This window comes from Populus nigra, chromosome 1, assembly GCF_951802175.1.
Source record: "Populus nigra chromosome 1, ddPopNigr1.1, whole genome shotgun sequence".
NCBI lineage: Eukaryota > Viridiplantae > Streptophyta > Magnoliopsida > Malpighiales > Salicaceae > Populus > Populus nigra.
In genome coordinates, this window is record NC_084852.1 from 44,355,328 (window position 1) to 44,380,047 (window position 24,720).

General features: G+C 32.0%; 2 protein-coding genes across 2 annotated transcripts; one reads left to right on the forward strand and one right to left on the reverse strand.

The window, feature by feature from the left end:
- The first annotated feature begins 9,084 nt into the window (after nt 1-9,084).
- On the forward strand, nt 9,085-9,888 carry LOC133682290 (uncharacterized). Its single transcript, XM_062105574.1, has one exon. The coding sequence runs from the start codon at nt 9,085-9,087 to the stop codon at nt 9,886-9,888; it is 804 nt and encodes a 267-aa protein (XP_061961558.1).
- Nucleotides 9,889-21,246: 11,358 nt separating this feature from the next.
- LOC133680442 (calnexin homolog) lies at nt 21,247-24,577 on the reverse strand. Its single transcript, XM_062103404.1, has 6 exons — nt 24,307-24,577; nt 24,083-24,152; nt 22,086-23,209; nt 21,893-21,964; nt 21,688-21,804; nt 21,247-21,595 (listed from the first exon to the last, which is right to left on the reverse strand). Exons 1-3 carry the CDS (start codon nt 24,388-24,390, stop codon nt 22,143-22,145), a joined length of 1,221 nt encoding a protein of 406 aa, XP_061959388.1. The 5' UTR covers nt 24,391-24,577; the 3' UTR covers nt 21,247-21,595; nt 21,688-21,804; nt 21,893-21,964; nt 22,086-22,142.
- Nucleotides 24,578-24,720: the final 143 nt, after the last annotated feature.

Below are 24,720 nucleotides of genomic sequence, written 5' to 3' on the forward strand. Positions count from 1 at the left end.
TTTATTATAATTTGAAATTCAAGTACGAATCATAGAACTTAAGAATCTATGCTTTCAGAATTTCCAAAGGTTTCCCATTCAGTCTCTTCATCTGAGAAGAAGTCGATGCCGGCATCTGTGCTGATCAGCACATTAGTCATGTACACTTTAGGCAAAAACACGTGCACTGCTGTGGTAAGAGATTGGGAAGACCTTATCCCCCCACGTCTGGATTGTATTCAAGTAGAGATTCTATCAATCTACTCTCCTTTTTTGCCCCTTCAGATTCGGTGAATGATACAGTCACCTAATCCTTCTCGAATCCGCGACGACATCTTTGACACGTTCTTCCTTATTCACATGCCAGGCTGGACCACCCCACCTCTTCATTTTAACCTATAAAGGCTGAGAAAGCAATGCTCGGGAAGAATGGTGTCCTGTGCTTTTCAATTGAACTTGGAATCGTTTAGAATTTGATTGACCTAGTTAACTAATATTTTTTTTTGTTTTTTTTTTTCTAACTGTGGGAGTTTGAACCAGTTTATATATACTTTGACTAATTTTCTAAGGTCTTAAAATTAATAATCAAATAAGTTTATACCCTGAGATTTGTAGCACTCGAACTAGTAATTTTTTAAAAATAAATTTAAAGCATGACTAATTGAGCTTATCTCTAATTTAAGTTAACTAATATCTTCATTGAGAGAGAGAGGGGGGGTGTTTATACTGAAATGACCAGACCCCATGAAAGGCAAATATGGTGAAGGGTCATGCATGACACTAGAGATGGAAGGTTCAGGCTCGAAAATGTTGACTCGAGTTCTCTTGCACCAATATCCTTGAACCAAGAGTTCATCCGTGAAATTCAAGTCCGTAAAAGTGCCTGAGGTGGTCCTGAATGTTGTATTTTTCTTCGAGGCACCATCTTCCATGCCGATCTTTCTTCAAATTTGTATTTAGTATAGCCTATTAAATCCAAATTGCGAAAGAGTGTCACGAGCCAGAACACCATGGAATAGTCAAGATGAAAAATAAAAGGAGGGAATTCCAGTTAATATATGACTAGTATTTTTTTAAATAATATATATTTTTAAAATTATTATATTATTATTAAAAAATATTAAAAAGATTATTTTAAAACAAAAAAAAAAGAAAAACTTTAAAAACACAACGCAATGTAAAACTAAGCTTGAAAGTTGGAACCCTCTCCTCACCTCCTTCAGCCAAACTACTCAACCCAGTCAACATCTAAGATTGTTTTCCCATGTCATTAGCACAACATCATTACTAATTTGCCACATCATCACTTAATATGCATGTCATAATTATCACCGTGGCATTTACATCATTACTAATTTGCCGCATCATGTATATCATAACCACAACCTTTCATTTAAACGTGATGACACGTAAAAAGCGCTGTTGTGACTTTATAAAATAAATATATTTGATAATGTTATAATTATAAATCAGATAAATAATAAAAATTAAAGGTACGATAGAGCCAATATTTCATAAAAAAAAAATTGTGTTGGTGATAAAAAACTTTGAGACTGAACAAAATAATTTGTAGCAATCCACAATGTTTTGTGAGAAAAGATATATTGCTTTTGCCACATAATTTAGCTTTTCTGTTAATAAAAAGCAAAAAAAATTACAAAGCTAAATTCTCTACTAATTAAATATTAAAAAAATCAACAAAGATGATTTTGAAAAAGATCATAAAAAATCATGTGGGAAAACACTGCAGCAATTCACAATGTTTTAAAGAAAAAAAATTACAAAGTTAAATTCTCAATCAGCTCAATATTAAAAAAATAAAATCGATAGAGATAATTTAAAAACAAAAACACAAAAAAAAAACAGGGACAAAAAAACTATGCTGGAAACACAATAGCAATTTATAGTATTTTGTGATGAAAGCTACAATATTTCCTCACATGATTTAGCCTTATTTGTAATAACTTATAATTATAATTCTCAACCAGCTCAATATTAAAAAAAAATAACAAAGAAAATTTTAAAAAAATCACAAGAAAAAAAAATATGAGGAGAGACACTATAGTAATCCACAGTGTTTTGTGATAAAAGCTACATTGCTTTCCCTACATGATTAAGTTTTATTAGAAAATTAAATTATAAACAGCTCAATATTAAAAAAATAACATCAACAAAGGTAATTTTAGAAAAAATATTAAAACAAAAGAAAACACAAAAGAAACTGAAAAAAAAACTATATGAGGAAAAACTGTATCAATCCATAGTGTTTTGTAAGGAAAGTTACAATATTTTCCCCACATGATTTAGCCTTACTTGTAATTATAATTTTTAATCAGCTTAATATTAAAAAAAAAAATTGACAAAGATAATTTTAGAAAAAAAACATAAAAGACTATGTGGGAAAAAACACTGTAGCAATCCACAGTAATTTGCGAGGAAAGCTACAATGCTTCCCTCAAATATTGTAACTATAATTCTTAACCAGCTTAATATTAAAAAATAAAATCGAAAAAGATGATTTTGGAGAAAACCATAAAAAAAACCGTGTGGAGAAACACTGTAGTAATCAACAATGTTTTAAAGAAAAAAAATAACAAAACTAAATTCTCAATCAGCTCAATATTAAAAAAATAAAATCGACAAATATAATTTTGAAAAAAAAAAAGAAAAACCATGTAGGAAAACACCGTAACAATCTACAGTATTTTAAAGAAAAAAATTACAATGTGAAATTTTTAACCAGCTCAATATTAAAAAAGTAAAATTGACAAAGATAATTTTAAGAAAAAAATAGAAAAAAATTAAAAAAAATTTAAAAAAAATACATTATAAATTACTGTTGTAATCCAAAATAAATTAGGTGTAGATAAATAATAAATTCTCCACAGCTTATTACTTAACAACACCTCATCAATGTTTCTATTTTATACATACCACATCTTATAATTTCACTTAATTATTATGATTTTGAGAGTCCACACATTTATTTAAATTAAAATAAAATTTGACATAATGGATTGTAAGAATTCCTAAAGTACATGTACTTGTTTTTAAAAGTTGGAGTCCCGTAATTCACGCCAGATATTGAATTATTTTTAAAAGTGACATATGCTTTAGTGATAGACCAAAAAATAATATATCTATTCTTTTGGTTCTAGGTGTCTTTTATGTTTTTTTTTTTTCTAGAATATGTCAATTGATGTTTGTTTTGTTTTGAGACTATGCTTTAGTCTAGGATGCTAATATTGAATTAAGTGACCTATGCTTTAGTCTCGAAACAAAACAAATATTAACTGACATATTCTAAAAATAAAAACACAGATATATTATTTTTTTGGTATTCAGGTCATTCTTGATGCATCAAAACTAAGTCCTTGATTAGCTCTTAAGTTGGATAATCACATTCAAATTGGTATGTGTGTGTGTGTGTGTGTGTATAATATTTTTCTTGCAGGCTCTCTAAATTAGAATCGTAGATGATAATTTAACAAATAAGAGTAGTAATCAACCAAGCTAAAGCTCCAAATTGAATAATAGATGATATTTCATCACACGTCCGAGTTTAATCTTATAATGAAGTTAAATGAAAGCCAGTAATATTTTTATATTGTCATTCTAAAATAATATCTTAAAATTCAAGATATATAAATAAATAATTTTAAATTTCTTCTTTCTAATTTAAACAACTCATACTTATAATAAAAACCTTTAAAATCAGTTCTAATAGAAGGATTTAAAACTTTCTGATTATAAAATCAGTATGTTTATAAAAAATATATATTAAATAACTTAAAAGAATAAATAACTTAAAAGAATTTTAAATTTCAGGAATAAAAATATTTGTTTTTTAGTTTTAAATTAGTTAATATTCTGAAATCTATATATCTTTATTTTAATGGATAAAAAGTTTTTATCCCTTTACGATTCAAGGGTAATTATACCCTCTAAACATTTTTATTTATCATATTTTAATACTTTTATTACAAATAATGACATATAGTTTTAGAATTTACCAATTTTTATAAAAACCTTTTTTTAAAAAATTCAATTACCAGTAGCATTGATTTGAAACGCATGGGAGGCTAGCCTTGTAGGTCACAGATCACTCTCTTAATTTTTGATTTTTTCAGAATCAATATTCTTTTTTGTTAGAATTGGACCAACTCGGGAGCTTCATGTTGGTTTCTCTGCAGAGATTATTTGAAAGTGAAATGCAGCGTGCAAGCAGATTATTCCACCTTGGAACATGAACACGGTCAACAGTTGAATGAATCCCAAATCCATCACTGATTTTTCCAGTATCCAGAGGATTTTCCTTGCGTAAATAAATTGGCAATGATCTCAGTTTTTTCAAGTGTCAAGACTCGAGAGGGACACAAATCCTTGTCGTACGCAACGTTAATTCTTGAAGTGTGGCAAACACGGAAGGCATCGACGGTCTTGATCAGTGTGCAACTGGTTGTTATGCTCCACTGTTTAACTAGTCGTCTGTGTTGCATATGGCGCTGTGATCTGATCTTTACTGTTTGATTATTTGTAAACCAACCAAATATGTCAATACTGCTGACTAGCTTCATTCATTATCTTATTTGTACATTGTGTTGATTGTATAATTAATTATCTTTGTCACGTAATAGCGGTATCATGACAGCACCTCATCTAAACTAAACTTTAAATGTATTTATTGTAAACCATATTATATAAAATCTTATAGTATTCATCAACTCTCAAAATATTCTTTAAAATCAATAAAAAAAAATAACAATATATAATACTTATTGTAGTATAAAATCCAAACTTTAAATAAAATAGTATAATAATAAAACACTTTATAAGACATAATAAAAAGAAATTCTCGTAGAAATAAGTAAGGTATGCTAACCAAAAAATTAAAAAAACACGAACTCTCAAGATTAACATGTGTGGAACTAGAGATCACTTGGTATCGCTAGGAGGAACATTATTAGAACCCATAACAAATATAAAAAATACTTAAAAATAACTCGAAGCATATATCATACAAAGGTTAGAACTCGTAGATTAGAGACTAAAATGTACTTATAAAATCAAAACATATCCACTTGATTGATCCCAAACATTATCCCTGAACCTAACAAAACAGATCAACCTCTACTGCTTGATCAACCAGTTAATCGAAATTGACAAACCAGTCAACCAAAACCATCAAGTTAACAAGTCAACCAGTTAATCAGGATTTTAAGATCCTAATTTACTAGTCTCCCAAAACTGCATATCCTTAAAAAATAATTCAACTTGTTCCACAAAATTCCGTGACTCATTCTAGTCCTCATATAAATAATTTTAAACCTAACTAACATCCTAAAATATAAATTAAAAATTTTAAATAATCTAATAGAATCAAGCATAGAAACTTCAAGATCTTACTTTAGAAACCTGTGTATGTTAAAGTGATTTAATATTTATACTTAAAAAAAATATATTTTTTTTTCAAAATGCCCCTCAAATTTTATACCCTTAACTACTCATCAAAGAGTATAAATATCTATTTCAATATTTATTATTGTTTTCATTATATTTGAGAAATCAGATCATATATCCGTGAAAAATAATGATTTAAAACACATCTAAAAACCAATTTTTCTATATCAAACTTCATAATTTAATATATATATATATATATATATATATATATATATATATATATATATATTACATAGTAATCTATTCATTAGAATTGAATTTAAAAAATTTAATATTCTAACTTTTTATATAAAATGGTATGGCCTGGAAAGGTAAGATTTTAAGGATTTTAGTCTCTTAAAAATTCAAACTTAATTATGAGAATCTCACTTTCTCAACTAGGACTCAAGAGCACCTAACGTGATGGGAAGAGGGTTGGGGGATTCGGACAAGGGTGGGGGCCGGATATGCCTACCGTCTCATGAAGAATCTATATATATACACCTAATTATTTACATCCACATATTTTTTTTCGGTCTTATATCAGTATATTTAATTTTTGGATAACTGATTTTTTTAAAAAATAAAGATCTTATTGGATTTATCTTTCTATTATCTAATTTAAATAAATATCAAAATCATGGTAAAGTTCAATTTTCCTTTCCTTTCATTCACTTAATATTTATTTTTATACCATGTAGCAGCCTAATTTAAGATATATTACATGTGATTATAAAAAACATATATAATTTTATTAATAGAGAGTCTTCGAGGGGGTCTCAATTTCGATGGAGGAAAAGTTCTTTTTCTCTATCCCATGCATCGGCAATAAATAAAGGTGAGGATGGTGGATGTATAACCAGCTCTAAACCACCATGCTGCTACGCCATCCTCATCCCCAGCTCCCTATAACCCGTGGAATCTTTCACAAATATATCGATCCTAATCATTTTTATTGTTAAAACAAATTAAAGCACGAATTGTTCTACCTAGCGCATGAGCTCAGGCATGGAGGAGGGCCTAGTATTTTTATTTTTTTTTGTCATGATGCCTGATCACATACATAATTTGTATCATTCTATGGTTATCGTAACTCGCTCTGGATTTCTTTCTCTTCTTTTTTACTCCCCGTTAATAGCATAAATAAAGAATCGAAGGGAGACCCTGCATTTAAGTGCTTCGATTAATGGTGATTTTCAATTTTGTTTATTGCCATATATATATACAGGATAAAGTTTTTGATTGTTGTGAAATCCAGGAACAACTCCTAGGATGTTGATAAGTATAATATATATCGAAGTTCTCTGTAACTTCGTAGAGAATGGTCAATGGGATGATTACACTGATCGAGATCTGTGGCCTGTAATTGTCTCCGTTTCCTCAGACACGGCAACACATGAAGGAGCACAGAGGAGAGAAAAAAGAGATATTCTTTGTTTATCTACAAAGTTATATTCAAATATATAAAAGTATTCCGATGTAATGTGATAATCTAGTTTTATTAGCATGGACCGTACATTCATGGCAAGGTGAGAAACGTAGAAATCGACATGCAAGCAAACGACAAATACATAGAGTAGAAGGACGGATGCCTCTGAATATGCTCTGGGTTTGCTCACCAGGACCAGGATCTCGATCTCTTCTTTTTTTCCCTTTTTTTTGTAACTTCAAGTTTAAGGCATTTTCTGCAGTGTTCTTAAATATATTACTAAATATATATCGGTTCAATATATCTTTTTTAATCAATGATCTGTAACTTAATTAGTATTAGAATTCCATTCTCTTAAGAAATCTTAAATTTGAATAGCTTTTTTTCTACTAAAATTTTTGTTTTTGCCATCTGTTTTATTTTTTCCTTTTCTTTTTGCCATGAACTAAAATATCAATTTCCCGATACAATTTAATCCTTCCAAAAAACCTTGAATTCAAGATCTTCATTTATAATAATAATAATAAAAAAATAGACTATGACCGTTGACCATGCCTTTGGTTAATTGAACTGAAATATTACCTTAATTCCAGTCTTGCCTAGTAAGAGTCCATAAGATTATTATGTTTTCTACTGATATGGGATCTTTTTTTTTTTAAATGACACTGTTTGTTTAAAGCTTTGAAAAAATAACATAGGTTATAAAAGTTTTTAAAAAATAGTATAATTTAAAACATAACCACATTTCTAAATGTTATTTTTTATGCAACCCACAATGAGAAATAACAACTATTTAGACAGAAGTTGAAATGCATGTCTTATGCAAATTAATTCACATACATGAGAGATAAAATTTAAAATTCAATATCCAAGAAAGAAAAGGAAGATAAGTTGACGAGGTAAGAGAGAAAGATAGAAGAGAAAAAGAAGAAAATGAAAAATGAAAAAAAAATAATAAGTTATCAAAGATGTATCAGGCTCTATTTTTAACACAACTGATAATATTTTGACGAGACAATTATAATCTTTTATTGAACGCCCATAAAACTATTCTAACAATAAATTAACCCTAAACAAAATCTCTAAACAACATTAACCATAAATTAATTCCAAACAAAATGCTTAACCAATTACAATCTTATTTGATGATCTTTTAAGATATAGTTAGAATTATCTCATCGAAATCTTTTTAATTGTCTAGGTGTGTTGAAAACAAAGCCCCAGTATATAATTAGGTACCAATTTTTCTTTCTCCTTTTGTTTTTCATCTATTTCTCTCACGCCACATCAATCTATCTATTTCTTGATCATTATATCTTGAATCTCATATCTTGGTCATTGGATTTTCATAAATATATTTTGGTTGACATTTGTATATGTAAATTAACTTGCATGAGACGTGTATTTTGTTTTTTTAACTAAAGAACCGTCATTAACAATAACAGTTTTATACAAAACTAATATTCAAAAACACAATCGTATTTAAGTCATGTTATTTTATACTATTCTGTCAAAAAATTTACCAAACTGTGTGTTGAAACGGTAAAAGAACCCTAATCCGAGTAGCCGATTTCTTTGTGAGAAACAGGGGTCGCCCTTTCTGGAGTCAGAGAAGATCACCTGCTAAACAAGTATAAGATATGATGATGATAATAACAAATAATGTGATTATTATAAAATTAGTCAGGGGTCGCCCCAGGCAAGGAGCAGGGAGGGAGAATCTGCAGGTTCTTTGATTTATGTTAAACCTAGTGGTAAAGGCGGGATCTAAATTTCAAAAACGTTCCTGTGGCCTCAATTGGCGTTCGGTGAAAAGGATATGGAAAAATAAAAAGAAAAAAGATCCAGTCAAACTTTGGTAGTCGAAGTTTCAAACACAACAAAAACAAATGCAAAGTACTTAATTTGTGCTAAAAAATAAAAGGCTTTTCCAGGGTCTGCCGTCTGCGTCCCTCCTTCCCTCCCTCTCTGTCTCTGTCTCCCTCTCTCACTAAAAACCAAGCTACCCTTTCTCAAAAACCCAATTTTCTTGTATAAAAACACTCTCATCCATCCACCTCTCAAAAGGTAAAGCAAAGCTAACAAGTAGAAATAAAAAAGAAACCTTTCTCCTTTCTCATCACTTGTTGCTATTTAATCATCATCTACTAATGAACCAAAAGTGAACCATATATTTTTACTCATCTCACATACGTCTCTCTCTATCGTTACCTTTAAAGCTGGTTCGTGTGGAAATGGGTATAAGGTTCTTGAATCTGCAAATCATCCCGTGGTGTTTTCATTTGATGGGCAATCCTATATCATGCTTGCAAATCCAGTCTGAGCCACCGGCAGGTACAATCAAGCTTATAAGATCGGATGGGCTAGTGAAGATCTATGACAGACCAATCTATGTTTCTGAGCTAATGGTAGAGTTTCCTAAACACTTGGTTTGCCATTCAGATTCATTCTATATAGGCCAAAAGATCCCAGCTCTTTCTGAGAATGACCTGCTTCAATTAGGCCACAAGTACTTTCTTCTACCTAAACATTGCTTCCAATCTGTGCTGTCTTTTGTCACTATAGCTTCCTTCGCCAGCTCCTCGCTACAGCCTCAGCCATCATCTTCAAGAAATGCGTTTCTAAAAAAGGCAGCTACTTGCCAACCTTTTGATATTCAAAAATCTCCAAATGGGTGTTTGAGGATACGTGTATCAGATGAGTTTTTATCACAATTAATGGAGGAAGGTAAAGTCAAGGAGAGTGAAGAAGATGAGAGCTCAAGAAATTGTACACCAACAAGCAGGGTTTGCACTACTCCTCAGTTAGAGAAAGATTATACGCAGCTTGTTGGGTCACGCCAATGGAAACCAAAGTTGGAGTCAATAAGGGAGAGCGAAAAGAGGAAGCTTTCTTCTTCCTTTGGAATGAAGAGAAGTAAGAAATCTCAGTCTAAAGTGACACAAAAGAGTACTCAAGAACAACACCTTCATTCAACACCTACCAATCATAGCAAGTCTTCTCTAAAAGCCAAGATCAATATTAAATCAAGAAAATGATCATGGATTTGTTTCTAGTCTCTCTTGTTTTCTGGGGTTCTTATCACCCTTGCTGTACTGTGTAAAATTAGTGATACTTAGTTAGATCATACAAAAGAACTGAATGAAAAGGGTTTGAATTTTCCATCTCTCTGTTTGAATATTTTATGCACACTTCTCTTTGTTAAAAATTTCTCATCACGTTAATTATGTTGCATTAATTGGGAATTAACTAGCAATCTGCTGTGAATGTTTTATAAACTAGATGAAAGAAAATAGAAAGGAAAAACTGATGATGGCAAGAAAGAAAGGAGACCCTTTTGAACATTTGGTGTCCTTTAAAGTGCATAATTTCTTTAACAAAACAGCAAAACTATAATGGCAACATGTGGTGGAAGAATGATAGGTGTGGTATAAATCAAAGCAGTTCTCTTAGATATTTCCTTTTTCTTTTTATATTATTTAATAATACTAAATTACAAGTGTTTTATAGGTATAAAATTCAAAATAATCAAGAAATTAAATAAATATAAAGAAATCATAATCTGAATAAGAATTATATTCTGCCGACTGAACCGGTCGATTATTTCTCAATCGGTCTTCCAATTTATTAAATCTAATTGGTCGGTTCTCAATTGGTGGACTAATTCTTCAATTCTTCAGAAAAATCAGAAATCAATTTTAATTTTCAACACCCATTTTAAAGTTAATTTCTTCATAACTCTCAGTATATCTCTTATTTTGATAAAAACATTATTTTTTAGAGGTTTTGTGGAGATATCTGCGACTTCGTCTTATATTTTCACATACTTGACTTCAACTTCCTTATTTGTAATACAATCTCTTAGTTAATGAAATTTTGTGTAAATGTGCTTATTTTTGTCATAAAAAACTGGATTTTTAACTAAGGCAATGACTAATAGTTGTCCATATAAATCTCCGTAGGATTCTATTGTGGCATTCACAATTCTTTTAATAATCTTCTTAGCTATATGAAATAATAAACACATGATTTAATAGCTATATATTTAGCTTCATATGTTGACAAAGTAACTATAGATTGTTTTTTTTTTTACTCCATGTGAATGTTGTGTCTTCCTTATAGAAAAAAAAACTCATAGTACTCTTTTTATCATTCATATCTCCAGTCCAATCATAATCATTATAACCCATAAGCTCAAAGTTATTAGAATAACCATTGAACAAACAAAAATCAACAGTACATTTGATATACTAGAGAATTCGCTTTAATGCTATGGAATGTATCATGGTTGATGTCTTCATAAACCTACTCACAAGTCCTACTCCAAAAACAATACTTGGATGAATGCATGTCAAATATCTCAAACTCTCAACTAGGCTTTTGAATGTTGTAGAATTTATCTTATCCCTTTCATCATTCTTTGACATATTCACTCTACACTCAACTGGAGTATTCATTTTTGCATAATCCTCCATCTTGAACTTCTTGAGAATCTATTTTGCAAACTTCTCTTGGCTTATAAAGATTTCATCCTTTCATTGTTTGATCTCAATCCCTAAGTAGCATGTTATAAAACCAATGTCTGTCATCTCAAACTCCTTGATTATTGTTTGCTTGAAGTCTCCAAACATCTTTGGATTATTTTATGTAAAGATAAAGTCATATATATACAAACATACAATAAGAGTATCACTACTCTCTTGGATCATTACATAGATAACATATACATGAGGGCATTTAACAAATCCATTCTTTAAAATATAGTCATCAATGCGACTATACCAAGCCTTTGGGGCTTGTTTTAATTCATACAAGGTTTTGTTCAACTTTAATACATTGTTTTTATATCTCTTCACTTCATATTCCATATGTTACTCAATGTAGACCTTATCTTTAAAAAACCATTAAAAAAATGATGATTTGACATCCATTTGATATATTCTCCATCTATGTTGAGCAACAGTGACAATGATGAATCGAATGGTTTCTAATCTAGCAACTAGAGCAAATACTTCATTATAGTCAATCTCATGATTTTGATTATAGTCTTTTGTCACCAACCTTACCTTGTACCTTTTTACTTCTCTTTTGACGTTATTTTTTTCTTTAGAGATCCACTTGACATCTATTGGCTTCTTTTTTTTTTTGTCTAGGAACTAATTTTCATGTGTCATTCTTCTCAACTGATGCAATCTTTTTATTCATGGGAATTCTTTATTCTTTATTTTTTATTAATTCTTTAAACACTACAGGATCACATATAATAAGGTGACAATATAATGTTACATTATCATCAATATAATTAGTTATCTCATATAAGTCATTAAGGCTTTTTATCTTTTTTGATAGACTTGATGGAGTGCCATTACTTAAGCTTCTACTAGAAGAAGAAGAAGTTGAGCACATTTGAGTTTGTGAAGGTGTAACTATAGGTTTTTGATGATCTTTATATCTTTCCTTCTCTTCATCAAGAATTGGTAAGAAGTCATATTTCTCACCATCATTTACCTTCTAATCTCATGTTCTTTCTTCATTGAACTCAACATCTCTACTATTCATCACATTTCCTTTATTAGTGTTATAAAGCTTGTATCCTTTGAACTTTTATTCATAGCCCATAAAGATCATCCTTTTGTTTTTATCATCTAGTTTGGTCCTTACTTAATCATCTACATACATATAGCCAATGCTACCAAGACCTTTCAAGTGAGAAACACTTTGTTTTCTTCCACTTCATGCTTCTTATGAAGTCATGTCATTTAAGCTTTTAGTAGGACACCTATCACAATCTACAGTTTTAGCCCAAAATTTTTTAGGCATTTTCTTGATTTTAAACATGCTTCTTGCCATATTGATGATGCTTCTATTCTTTCTCTCCACCATGCCATTTTGTTGTAGGAATCTAGGCACCATTAGAAATCTCTTTATATCATGATCTTCATAAAACTTATTAAATTATTATAACAAAATTCACCCTCTATCTATCCTAAATGATTTTATAGAATAAACTTTTCTTTTCAACTAATACCTTAAACCTTTTAAAATAATTAAACATATTAGACCTTTCTTTTAAGAAGTATACCTAAGTTTTTCTATTATAATAATCAATAAAAAGTAGAAAAATATAATTTTTACCAAACAAACATGGTTTGATGAAATCACAAACATCGACATATATTTCTTGTAGGGGTTGACTAGCGCTTGATGTAGACTTTTTTAAAAAGCTCTTGCAAAATTGTTTGCCCACTAAACATCCTTCACACAATTGATTTGAACGTATAATGGATGGTAGACCCTTCAAAATCTCTTTTTATACATCATCTCCAAATCATCAAAGTTTACATACCAAGTCTCATATGCTAAAGTCAAGTCTCATTCTTCACACATGCATTTAATCATTTAGGCACGTCTATCTCTATGTTTAACAAGAACATTATATTCTTTGTCATGTTTACCTTTGCAATCATAGCTCTTTTAGTGTCAAATAATGTCAAAATACGATCTTTCATCTTATTCCCATACCCCTTCTCTAGCAATTGTCTTAAACTCAATATGCTGCTTTTTACCATTGATATATAATAGACATAATCAATAAATGGATGACTTCCATCTTTTAATTTAATCAAAATCATATATTTTCCTTTAATGACAATTTTTGAATGATTCGTAAAGGTGACATTACCTCTAATTGCATCATCAAGCTCCATGAACTTGTCTTTGTCTCCACATATATGGTTTCTAGTTTCATTATCTATATACCACATGTTCTCTTTATCTTATATTCTCTCATCATGCACTAGTAATAGGTGGTTTCATTTTCTTCTTCTATCACTAGATTTGCATTATCCTTAACCCTCTTGGTTGGACTTCAGCAATCCGTAACTATTATAGCATTTAACTTTTGATTTATCAAACCTAGATTTTGGATTACCACTGTTAGTGTAATTGGTCGACTGATTTGCTTTATGCGGTTAACCGGTTGTCCTGTTGAGGCTGTCACAACCTCCTCTTCCAAATCTGCCTCCTTTTCTTCTTCCTTTGTTTCGTCCATGTCCTCTACCCTCTTGTAAATATCCAGAACCATTTTACTTTGAAAAAAATACTCGTACACCCACATCCTCTTGAATTGTATTGACTCTTTTCTTATGAACTTTTAATTTTCTCATAAGACCTTGGATTGAAAGAACATCCATATTTTGTGACTTTTTTTTTTATCGCGACCACCATATAATAGAACTTCTTTTGCAGCGAGCGTAAGATTTTCTCTACCACACATATCTCTTTCATTTTCTTCTCATATCTTTTTATTGGATTGTATATGGCCAATACTCTTGTAAAGTATTCTGAAATATTCTTCAATTCAAGCACATGTAACTTTTCAAAGTCACCTCATAACTTTTATAGATGTACATTTCTCACATTGTCAGCTCCTTGGTTTGATTTTTGTAAAATTTCTCATGCTTACTTGACAGCGGTTGTATTGGCCACTATCTCAAAAGATACATTATCCAGATATTGGTGAATGATTGTTAGTGTTTGTTAATCCTTCTTTTGTGCCTTTTGCACGACCTCTTATCTATAGGCTCCTCAAAGCCTTTTTCAATTGTCTCTCATACATCCTGGGAACTTAGCGATGCTTTTACTCTAATTCACCAAGTTTTATAGTTGTTTTTTATCAACCTAGGATAATGAAGTAGAAAGCTTGGATGAATCATGTTAAATAATAAAACTTAAGCTCTGATATCACTTGTGGAAAAAAAGAGTAAGTGTGGTATAATATCAAAACAGTAATGCAAAGTAAAAAACTTAAAAACAAAAAGAAAATTAAGAGAAATATATATTTTTATTAGGTGTTTCTCTCTAAGTTCTCTTAGCTATTTTCTTTTTTTTATAAGTATTTTTATAGGCATGAAGTCCTAAATAATCAACAAAATTCAACTAATATAAAAAAATTCTAATCCAAACAATAATCATATTATGTTTAATTTAACCAGTCGATTAGTTTCTAACAGAAGGATCGCTTGCTCTTTTCTTCAAACATCCAAAAATTGAGTTTATTTTTCAAGAGCATATTATTCTACGTGGAGACAAAAATAAATGAGGATAGAAAGAGACAAGTGATAATGATATCTTCTGCACATGATGAGCTATGAATTTTGACCCAAAGGATAAAACATAAAACATGCATACGGTGGATTCCAATTAATCCACAGTGAATGGATGGGATGTATCTGGATATGGGCTGGCTAGCAGTGCTGTTGAACTGATTGGTCTTCGAAGAAGATCAACAAACAAGAAAGAGTGACCAGAGTTTGATCCTTTTCAATTGAAAAGGAGAAGACGACAAACTAACAGTCAAAGAAAGCCATCTTTAACGTTTTTGCACAAGAAAATGCTACTGATACTGCCTGCCAAATTGTATGCGGCCGTCTGCTGTATGACTTAATTTTATATGCTATTAAATCAACGACTACCTCCGTGAGCCCCCACCAGGCTCATACGTCCACACGTGCTCTACACATCCCACTCGAATTCCAACCCGAACCAAACCCACCCATTCTTCGTCATTTCATTTTCATGTCCTTTCTGTCCGAGTTTAAACATGTTTTTACTGCCTTTACCGTGTCCAAAGTTGTCTGCTTCTACTGTTATGGCGATCTTGGAAGTCTGTTCCACCGAAACCCAGGATGGATGGAACAACAAGTTGTGGGTGCATGTCAGCCAATTTATGGTCAGCATTTATCAGCACTCAGCAGCGTGATTGGTTGGTAACTTGGTATGAATGCTTGCAAAATAACAGTTGTGGCGGAAAATTATCATCTCTTTCTTTCTAAAAATATAGTACTACAAGCTTTCATTGTTGTGGCCAGCCTATGATCCTGTCTGATCAACCAAAAAAGGAGAAAAAAAGTAATAATATGTTATGTTAGGGAGGAAACCGCTAGGTAAATAGACCTTGAAGTAAAAAACTAAAGAAAAAACCTTTTGGACGCCGACTGCGCTAGTGCTTGCTACCATTTTTTTTTTACCTTGACCAGTGAATTCTTTTGACTGGTTCTAGAGCCCCGCGAGTCGTGCGATAATACATATACTAGACAGTAGTAGACAGATGCAATAGAATATGGGATTTTAGGCTGACTGATAAAGTTGATTAATTATGACTGACCAGTCGAATTGATTTGGATTAGTTTTTTCCCTTGCTTTTGCTGTATTTGTTGAATTATTTTAATGATTTGGTCTTGTAGTTTTCTGAATTCAAGTTTCAATTCTAAATTTCATTACCCTCATAATTGAATGAGGAATGGGAAAATCGCTTAAAAATAAAAAGAGAGATAATAAAGCTTTTGCAAAAAACAAAATACTAGCCATAAAAAATGACTAATCTTCTTGTTTATAAATCCATCTAAAAAAATATACTAACCATAAAAACTAACTAATCTTCATTATGATTCTAGTTTTCAAATTATAAACTTTCAATCCTTTGATGTTTTTACAAATTCAATTTTAATTCAAAACTTTATTTTTTTAATTTTTTATCCTTAATTATAAAGAGGATAGAGAAAATGGTCATACTCTAGTGATAGAAAGAGAAAATACCAATTGACATCGATTTTGACTATTAAAAGATCGATTTTGGTATTAATAAGTATGGTTTATCCTAAATATTCTTTGCCCTTCACTTTGTTTGATATGAAAGATCTTAACTAAAAACATTTTTTGGTTTCATGATGATTTTAGGTGTTTAGGTGGATTTTTGGGTTGTTTGAAGCCATTTACAACGGATTTATCGAGGTGTTTAAAGTATTTTATAAATATTTTTAGTAAAAAAATGTTGAAAATAGGTTTCTATGTCAAAATACCACTAACCTCAATTTTTCATCTTTATTGTTTTTCAAAATATTTTATAACAAATTACTTGATTAAAAAATAAGGACCTCTACTTGTGAGTATGCCCATTGCAGGGCCGTGCTCATATGCCCTTTCAAAGTAGGACAAATACTTTTTTTTAATTAATATCTTTTTTAATATATATTCTTATGAAATAATTTTTTAATTTATATTTAAATTAATGCTTATTCTCTCAGATTGTTTATTTAGCATTTGTTAAAAATAACAGTTATTTTTATTTTGTTTATATTTAATGTCTCAAAAAAATTATTCTAATTCATCTATATTTTTTATGTTTTATATAAATAAATTTTATTTTTAAAAATAAAAAATCATTTATTTCTAAAAAATTAGGTGACCTTTAAGATTAAAAAAAAACTAAATCATGTGAAATAATCTCTGTGAACCCAAGCATTGTAACCCCTCTCACATTCCATTGTGGATTCACCAAGCAAATTTGTTTTTTTATTTTGGTCAACAAACTCTTTTTTATTTTTTTGTGATTTCAACATTTTCAGGCTTAATTGAAGGGCAATTTCATCAAATTTGTTGAGGAAAAACAAGATTAAAAGAATGAGAATTAAAGTGAAAATAAAAAAGAAAATAAATGATAATTTTAAAATTGAGTAAAAAATATACTACCCATGCTAGACCGCGTGCATAGGCTCTCTCTTTTTAGGTCTATTGGTTTATATTGATCCTTTTTTTTTCAATTTTATTTTTTAGTATTGAGTTTTTATTGAAATTTTTTATTAACTTTTTTCTTTTAATTTTTAAAAGAAGTTTACAATTTTTTATGATGTTTTTAATAAAATAAGACTTAATTTTTTTAAAAGAATTATTGTTGTTGTTGTTTTATTAAATAAAAAATTGGTTCTAATAAACAATATTATTAAATATAATAAAGTTCATAGCTCAAAAAAGTTTTTTTCTAAAAAAAAAGACAGTTAATAAGATATAATTAAAAACCAGTTTATTAGCTTGCATTCGGTAACAGGTTAATAAATTTTTTTTAAAAGTAAAAGAAATATTAAAAATATAAAGAAAATTTGAAGTGATTTGAATCTGATAGTATATCAAATCCAAGTCCAAAAAGTTTGGATCTGATAATCATATCTTGACCTAATACATACTAATAGCTTTTAAAATAAAATATTAAAAAAACATGTTCACAATACGAATACTCTATATTTACATATTACCAGCACACTTATTTTCCCACACATTTTTAAAATATATCATAATAAGCATCAATCTCCCATCTCATTTCTGCATGTCAATGTTATTAGCGCTTGTTTGATGCTAAAATCAAATCATAATTAAGAATTCACGTGATTTTGCAATGATCACTTGTGTGGTAAAATGATTTCTTCAACCTTGGAAATCATTCGCGGGCACGTGAAGAAGGGGGGATTTGATGAGGCCCTGAAACTGTTTCGATAGATGAATATGGATGGATTAAAACCGGACTCGCTTTCAGTTTCTAGTGTTCTTCCTGCCTGGGCAAGAACAATAGCTCGTAAGAATGGGAAAGCGATTCACGGATACTTGGAAATGGAATAGACCTTAATCTCATAGTTCAAAACGCTACTGTGGACATGTAAGCCAAATCAGAACTTGTCGATTGTGCTTTAAAAGTTTTTGAAAGGATGAAGAAGAGGGATGCAATCTCGTGGACTGTGATGATATTAGGCTTTAGCTTACATGGAAAAGGTGAGCTTGGAGTAGAATTGTCCCGCGGGATGGAGAAGGACCAGAGAGCAGAGATTGATCAACTCACGTGTGTAGCTGTCCTGCATTGCTGCACTACAGCCTGCATGGTTGATCAGGAAGGAAAGTTTTACTTCAAATGTATTAAGGAACCTAAGGTAGCACACTAGTTTGTTTGGCAACGTGGTTGTACGTGTTTTTCAAATAATTTTTCGTGTCAAAATACATGTTAATGATTTTTTTCATTTTAAAAAAATTATTTTTGACATTAACACATCAAAACGATCCAAAACATATAAATCATATTAAATTTTAACAAAAAAAATAAATTTTTTAAAAATACGGGTTGAACCACGTTTCCAAACATTGCATGTACTTTAATGATATCTCTTCTTGCTCGTGTTTGCCTTTTTGACGAGGCAAGAGCCTTTATTGAGAAGCATCACATTGAAAGGCCCGCAGAGGTATTGAGAGCGCTGTTAGATGGGTGCTGGATCCACCGTAGACGAAATATAGATAAGCAAGTCTTTAAGCAACTTTGTTGTTTGAAACCTCTTAAAATTTCACATAAAAATTGGATTTTCATTGTTCATGAGTTTGGATCAAGATCCATGAGTTTGAATTGGGTTTTGTGTTTAAACTTGATTATTCTTGAAAAAATAAATACATCTTTGAAGGAGAGATTAATCAATACTTAAATTCCTAAAAAATATAAGAGAAAATAAAAAAAATATAAGAATAAATTGTTGAAGAGTAAAATGTTGAATATGAGAAAAAATGTTTTTTCATGTACATGGTAACCTAAGTATTTATAGATCCTGATCGCGTTAGCTTATCTTAATATTTAAAAAGTGGTATAATAATTAATTGGTGAAAATATTAGGATTCATCATTGATTATAGTGTCTAGCTTTTTATTAAGAGAGAGGTTGGTAATTGTCAATAACACATTAACTATAAATAATTATTGGTAAAAAAAAAAAGATGCATGATTACATAAAATATAGTGAGTGTTTCTAGTTTCCACTATTTATTGGCTAGAAAATATAATGTCAACCCCACATAAAAGTTTGTACTTGTACATAAAAATTGTGTGTGTATTGCGTGTGAATGGTGTGTGGCCTTTTTCTTTTTTCCTTAGAGATCGAAAAAATATTCAGTATATGTGTATTACACAATGTGTTAAGAGAATCGAAGGAAAAAATACATGGAAGTGTAGCTATTTGGGACAATATCTAAAGAGTGTTTGTTTTTGTATTTAAAAATATTTTTAATTTTTTTTATTATTATTTTGATATGTTATATCAAAAATAATTTTTTTAAAAAAATAATTTTTTAATATATTTTTAAAAATAAGATTACTATAATTTCAAATACTATTGAAAATCATGAACGTTTCTGCTTGAGTCACGGCCCAACAGCAACTAGCGCGTTGCCTTTTTTTTTTTTATGAATTATGCACCATCAAAAACTGTGTAACTGTCCAACTGCTGCTATGCTGATAATGGAAAATTGGATATGAGCTTGAAACCTAAGAAGGGTTATAGTTGGATAGAGTTCCGAAATAAAATTCACGTGTGGGACTGGAGATGTATCCCACCCAAGTCAGAGAATATATATATACACGGAGTTAATTCTTGATGAAAAAAAGTACACACTGAAGCACGGAGGCCTGCTTCAGATGTTAGCCTCCATGATGAGGATGAAGAGAGGGAGTGCATTCAAATTGGGCACAGTGAAATGCTGGCACTTTCTTTTGCGCTTATTTCTACACAGCCTGGGGCAGCTATTCGCTTCTCCAAAATCCTCCGTGTGTTGCGGATGTCATGATACTATGAAGTTTATTTCTAATAGGCGAGAAATGATAATAAAGGACCCAGATTCTTTCCACCATTTTAAGGATGGAGTTTGTTCCGGGGGGGGGGGGGGGGGGGGCGATTCAGTTTCTGACATCTTGATTTTGGTATCTGGGTCATTAAATTGCTGAGGTCAGAATTTCAACTCATTTTCTGGGTGCAATCCTGACAGAAGCAGAAACTCCCAAGTTTATGGCAAATCAGATGGAAATGGATTGGCATTCCTGTGTCAATCTGCATGAAATCATGTGAATCGATTTAGAAATATGAAATTTTCATCCTATACACTTCTTATCTCGGTTTCATTCCCACCAGGCTGTCCAGTTGGTTCTAAGTTCTAACCAGATGTGGCAAAACAGCTCCACTGCTTCAGGAGAGAAGATACTGAAATCTATATCTCCACTCAATTTCCCAAGGATGCGATGATGAAGGGTGTGGAAGATGAAATTGTCTTGAGTTCGTAGAGTGGGTTTTATGCCGCCATGTAATCCAGCAATGGAAATTGGAGCATACAGCCAATCGAGCAGGGTGCCATGAACATGTGGTGCTACCGTATCCTCTACACTGCAGCTGAAGCAAGGCATTAAGGAGATCGTGATCTGAGACTAGCAGGGCTTTGAGGCCAAAAATTTCACCGAGGGATCGTACTTTGTTTTGAGCTCTTCTATGGCTTCACAACATGCATCCATCGCGTTTAGGAAGTGTCTGACCACATGGTTTCTAAGAGAATGAAAACTAACATGATTTCAGACAAATCTACGGATTACTCGTTTGAATTTAGTTTTAGTTCACCAGAAACCGGTTACTGTTGGTTCTCTGAGATGTGCATTATCGTAGTTGTGTTACTGCGATTCATACCAGTGCCTTTTCTTTAGTTATTCTTGATCTGGAATGAATTTTGGGTTGGCGGTAAACCTACGAAGTCAGGGAGCTCCATCCGGCATATAGAATGGCAAAAGCTGCACGAGTTTGGATTAAGAAATCATATCACTTCTTACAGTTAAAATTACATCACCATGCGATTCAAACATAAAGATGAACATGATAGCACCATTTGTAAACTAATTCTGCAGCTCGAAGATGTCATTTAGAAAGCAATCTAGGATTAGAAACAAAGAGTAGGCCTATCTATATACACAAATGCCTACTTCAAGTTTCCCTTCTTGTAGCCCTCCTACGAGGAGGCACGGCAGCATCTTCATCCTCATTCTCATCCTCACGTTCCCTCTCTCTACTGCTTCCTTGGTTGATTGAAGTCACAGCAGCATCAGCACTGCTTGTTTCGGGGCAACCTGCAAAATTACAGAGATTGTTTCATGTAGATCAGACCGTGCAACAGCGCTTTCAAGAAACGTGTCAATGCTTTATGATTCAAACAACATACCACTGGCCTTCTGCCACCAAATAGTATTCTATAGAAAATTGTGAAAATAACAATCACAATGGAAGCAAGGATGCCAATAGTTATATTGGGCTGTTTTTCTCCCTGTTCAATGAGGTCCTGCAAGACAAGTAATTCCATCATAAGTTATTCAAATTAAGCAGAGATACAGGACCAGTTCTATAAACAGCCAAGTTTGTTCACTCACGATGATCTTAGGCTTATAGGCACCTAAGAAAGGAATGTCCCCTATCTTGTAGAGAAGGTTAAAAATCTTCTTCTGCAAAAAACAAACCAAGAGAGTTTGTTAGGATGTGAAATAACCGCAGATTAGTACAATCATTTTCCAGTACCAAAAAACAAAACAGAACAAAGAGGTATGGTTGAAATGAGGATATTACTTTGAAGCTGGAGATCCCATGTCCAGCAGTTGCTTCTTCAGCCTTCAGCTTCTCTTTCTAAACTTCGAACTTCGGTTTCCATGTTGTTTCTCTGTATATGTCTGCGACCTTCTCATCACTAGCTATCAGAATTTTGTCAAAGAGTATGCCATCCTGCATGGTCCAAATCTCAATACCAATTGCAGCAATAGGCTCAAAATCAGGTTTCTCAAGCTCAAAGTAAGCAGGGTTTGGGATCTCTTGAGGTTTCCATATACCCTTATAATTTGGGTTGTCAATTAGAGGAGCATGCCATTTTCCCTTATAAGCAGGATTTCTCTTCATCGGTCTCTTCCACTCACCACAGCCAGGTGCTAGCTCACACTTAGGATTGTCATTTTTTGGTGGCTCCCATTCACCATCCTCCTCCTCATCCCACTCTCCAGGCTTTAAAGCATCAGGATCATCAATTTCCTCAGGCTCGTCATCCAACCACCCTTCTGGTTTCACGGCATCCTTGTCTTCTATTTCCATTGGTGCATCCTCATCCCAATCATCTGGCTTCACTGCATCTGGATCTGGAATCTTTGCCCGCTCGTCCCAGTCCTCTGGTTTCCTGTCATCTGGATCAGGAATTGTCTTGGGTGGAATAAGAGCAGGCTCAAAATCTTCTGCAGATAGGAAATTTACCTTCTTCTTCTCCTCTCCATCTATTATAATCTTCAATTCATTATCTGGTTTCAATATTGCAGTATAGACATGGGAGAATTTGTCAGATGGCACTGAAGGGGGGTGCTTGAGATGGTACTCTACAGACTCCCCACTCTTGGGGTTCTTGAGTTTGAAGATGAAGTGAACCTTGTTGGTGGAGCCACACTTGTAAGGTCCAAACATTATGGAGTAAGGAGACTCATTATCGAAGTCCTTGGGTTTCCATCCAACCTCCTGGGGACGGAGGTTCTTCAAGTAGGCACCACCACACTCAAGTCCATTTTGCAGCCGAACCTCAAACTGTAGGACTACTGTTCCATCATTGAGACTAAATACACTGTCTAGCTCTTTCACAATGGCATACCCTTTGGCCTTCTCACTGACAAGAAGTCCATAATCATCGTGTCCCTCGCTTTTCGAGAGCTTCCAGACACCTAATACAAACTGGATGCCATTATAGAACCATAAATTGCAAAAAGACTAAACCAGCCATAAAGTAAATCATGACACCTGCAAGTTGCAACATATTCAAGTTTATACAGAATCATTATAGGCAGAATTTTCTAATACCATACAGATTCTTGTACCAGAATCAGCCTTTAGTTTTTACAGCTGAAACAATGTACAAGAATGATTACAATGCAACTCTATAAAACATATTTTCCCTTCACATTAGAATTTTCCTTCGTGACAAAAATCACAAGTAGACAGACCCCTCGACACCAATGAAGTTACATTTGTTAGCTTGATAACTAAATTAATCTCATACATCACACAGAGCAAACCTTTATCATTACCCATCCACCAAGTTTAAAAAACCTAGGCTGATGACTGTCCTTGTCCCCTATAATTTTTCTTCAGTAACAGATTTTTACTGACAGTTATATAACATGCAGATTGAATTCTAAAAGAGAACCAAGCACAACCATACTAGTTTGCTTAGCATTCAATTAACCAACACATCACGCGTAGTTCATATATATTCAGTTTTGGCGCATGAGAACAAGGCCCCCCACATTCAAGCCTTGATTAGGTCATCCACGCTCAGATTAGTACATTGATTTCAGACATCGTTCATATTTGAGGTCAACACAAACAGACACAGACGCAAAAGAAAAGCAATCTCTGTACTTTCTAAGAAAGAAAAGATGATAAAGCAAACTTTATAGCAAAACCCACAACAGAAAGCAAGTCAAGTGCTATGAATGAAAAAAAAATCATCATTAGATTTCCATAAATAAGAGCAACAAAAAATAAAAAAAACGGATATAAGAAATGAAGATGCAAAAAAGAAAAGCAAAGCAAACCTTGATAGTAATCTTTCTCAGAGACAATCCACTTTCCTTCAAAAGATTCATCAAATGGCTCGTAAAACATCTGAAAACATAAGTCAAGAACACCAAGCTGTATGAGATTATTATTAATATTATACTAGCCATAGTTATTGATTTATGATGGAAATAAATAAGCTGAGAGTATCAATGAAATTAAAAAAGTAAAGAAAAGGAGTGAAATTAAGATGGATACCAACCACATCATCATAACTAGCGCAGATCTGAAAGACAAAGCAAGCAATCAGCAGAAGCTGAGGAATCAGCTTCCGGCTCCTTTCCATTTCAATGGAACCTTGCAGCCAGTAAAGGCCTTACTCTCTGGTTGTATTGGACTCCCCAGAATAAAAAAAAAATGGCAACTTCCGCCAACCAGGTTTCGAGGTCTTTTTAGACATTTTTCTTGGGCCCCACTTTCTTTTCCTGTTCTCTATTTTGAGACTATAACGTAGTCCCTGTAATATAATGAAGCTAATTAACTAGTCCTATTTCAGAGACTATGTATGTAATCCTTACATTTTTTAATCCGTTTCCCTTGGATGTTTTTTTTATTTTGGGTCAAACCCATTCCCTTTCAGAAAACAAAAGCGTCCACATGCATGAAAATGCATTTA

Excerpts from the sequence above, each read along its gene's own strand:
- LOC133682290 (XM_062105574.1), top strand. The coding sequence starts at position 9,085 with ATGGGTATAAGGTTCTTGAATCTGCAAATCATCCCGTGGTGTTTTCAT.
- LOC133680442 (XM_062103404.1), bottom strand. The coding sequence starts at position 24,390 with ATGGAAAGGAGCCGGAAGCTGATTCCTCAGCTTCTGCTGATTGCTTGC. Across the intron at positions 24,153-24,306 it reads GCGCTAGTTATGATGATGTG|ATGTTTTACGAGCCATTTGA; the intron begins GTTGGTATCCAT and ends TTATGTTTTCAG. Across the intron at positions 23,210-24,082 it reads TGAGAAAGATTACTATCAAG|GTGTCTGGAAGCTCTCGAAA; the intron begins GTTTGCTTTGCT and ends AGTTTGTATTAG.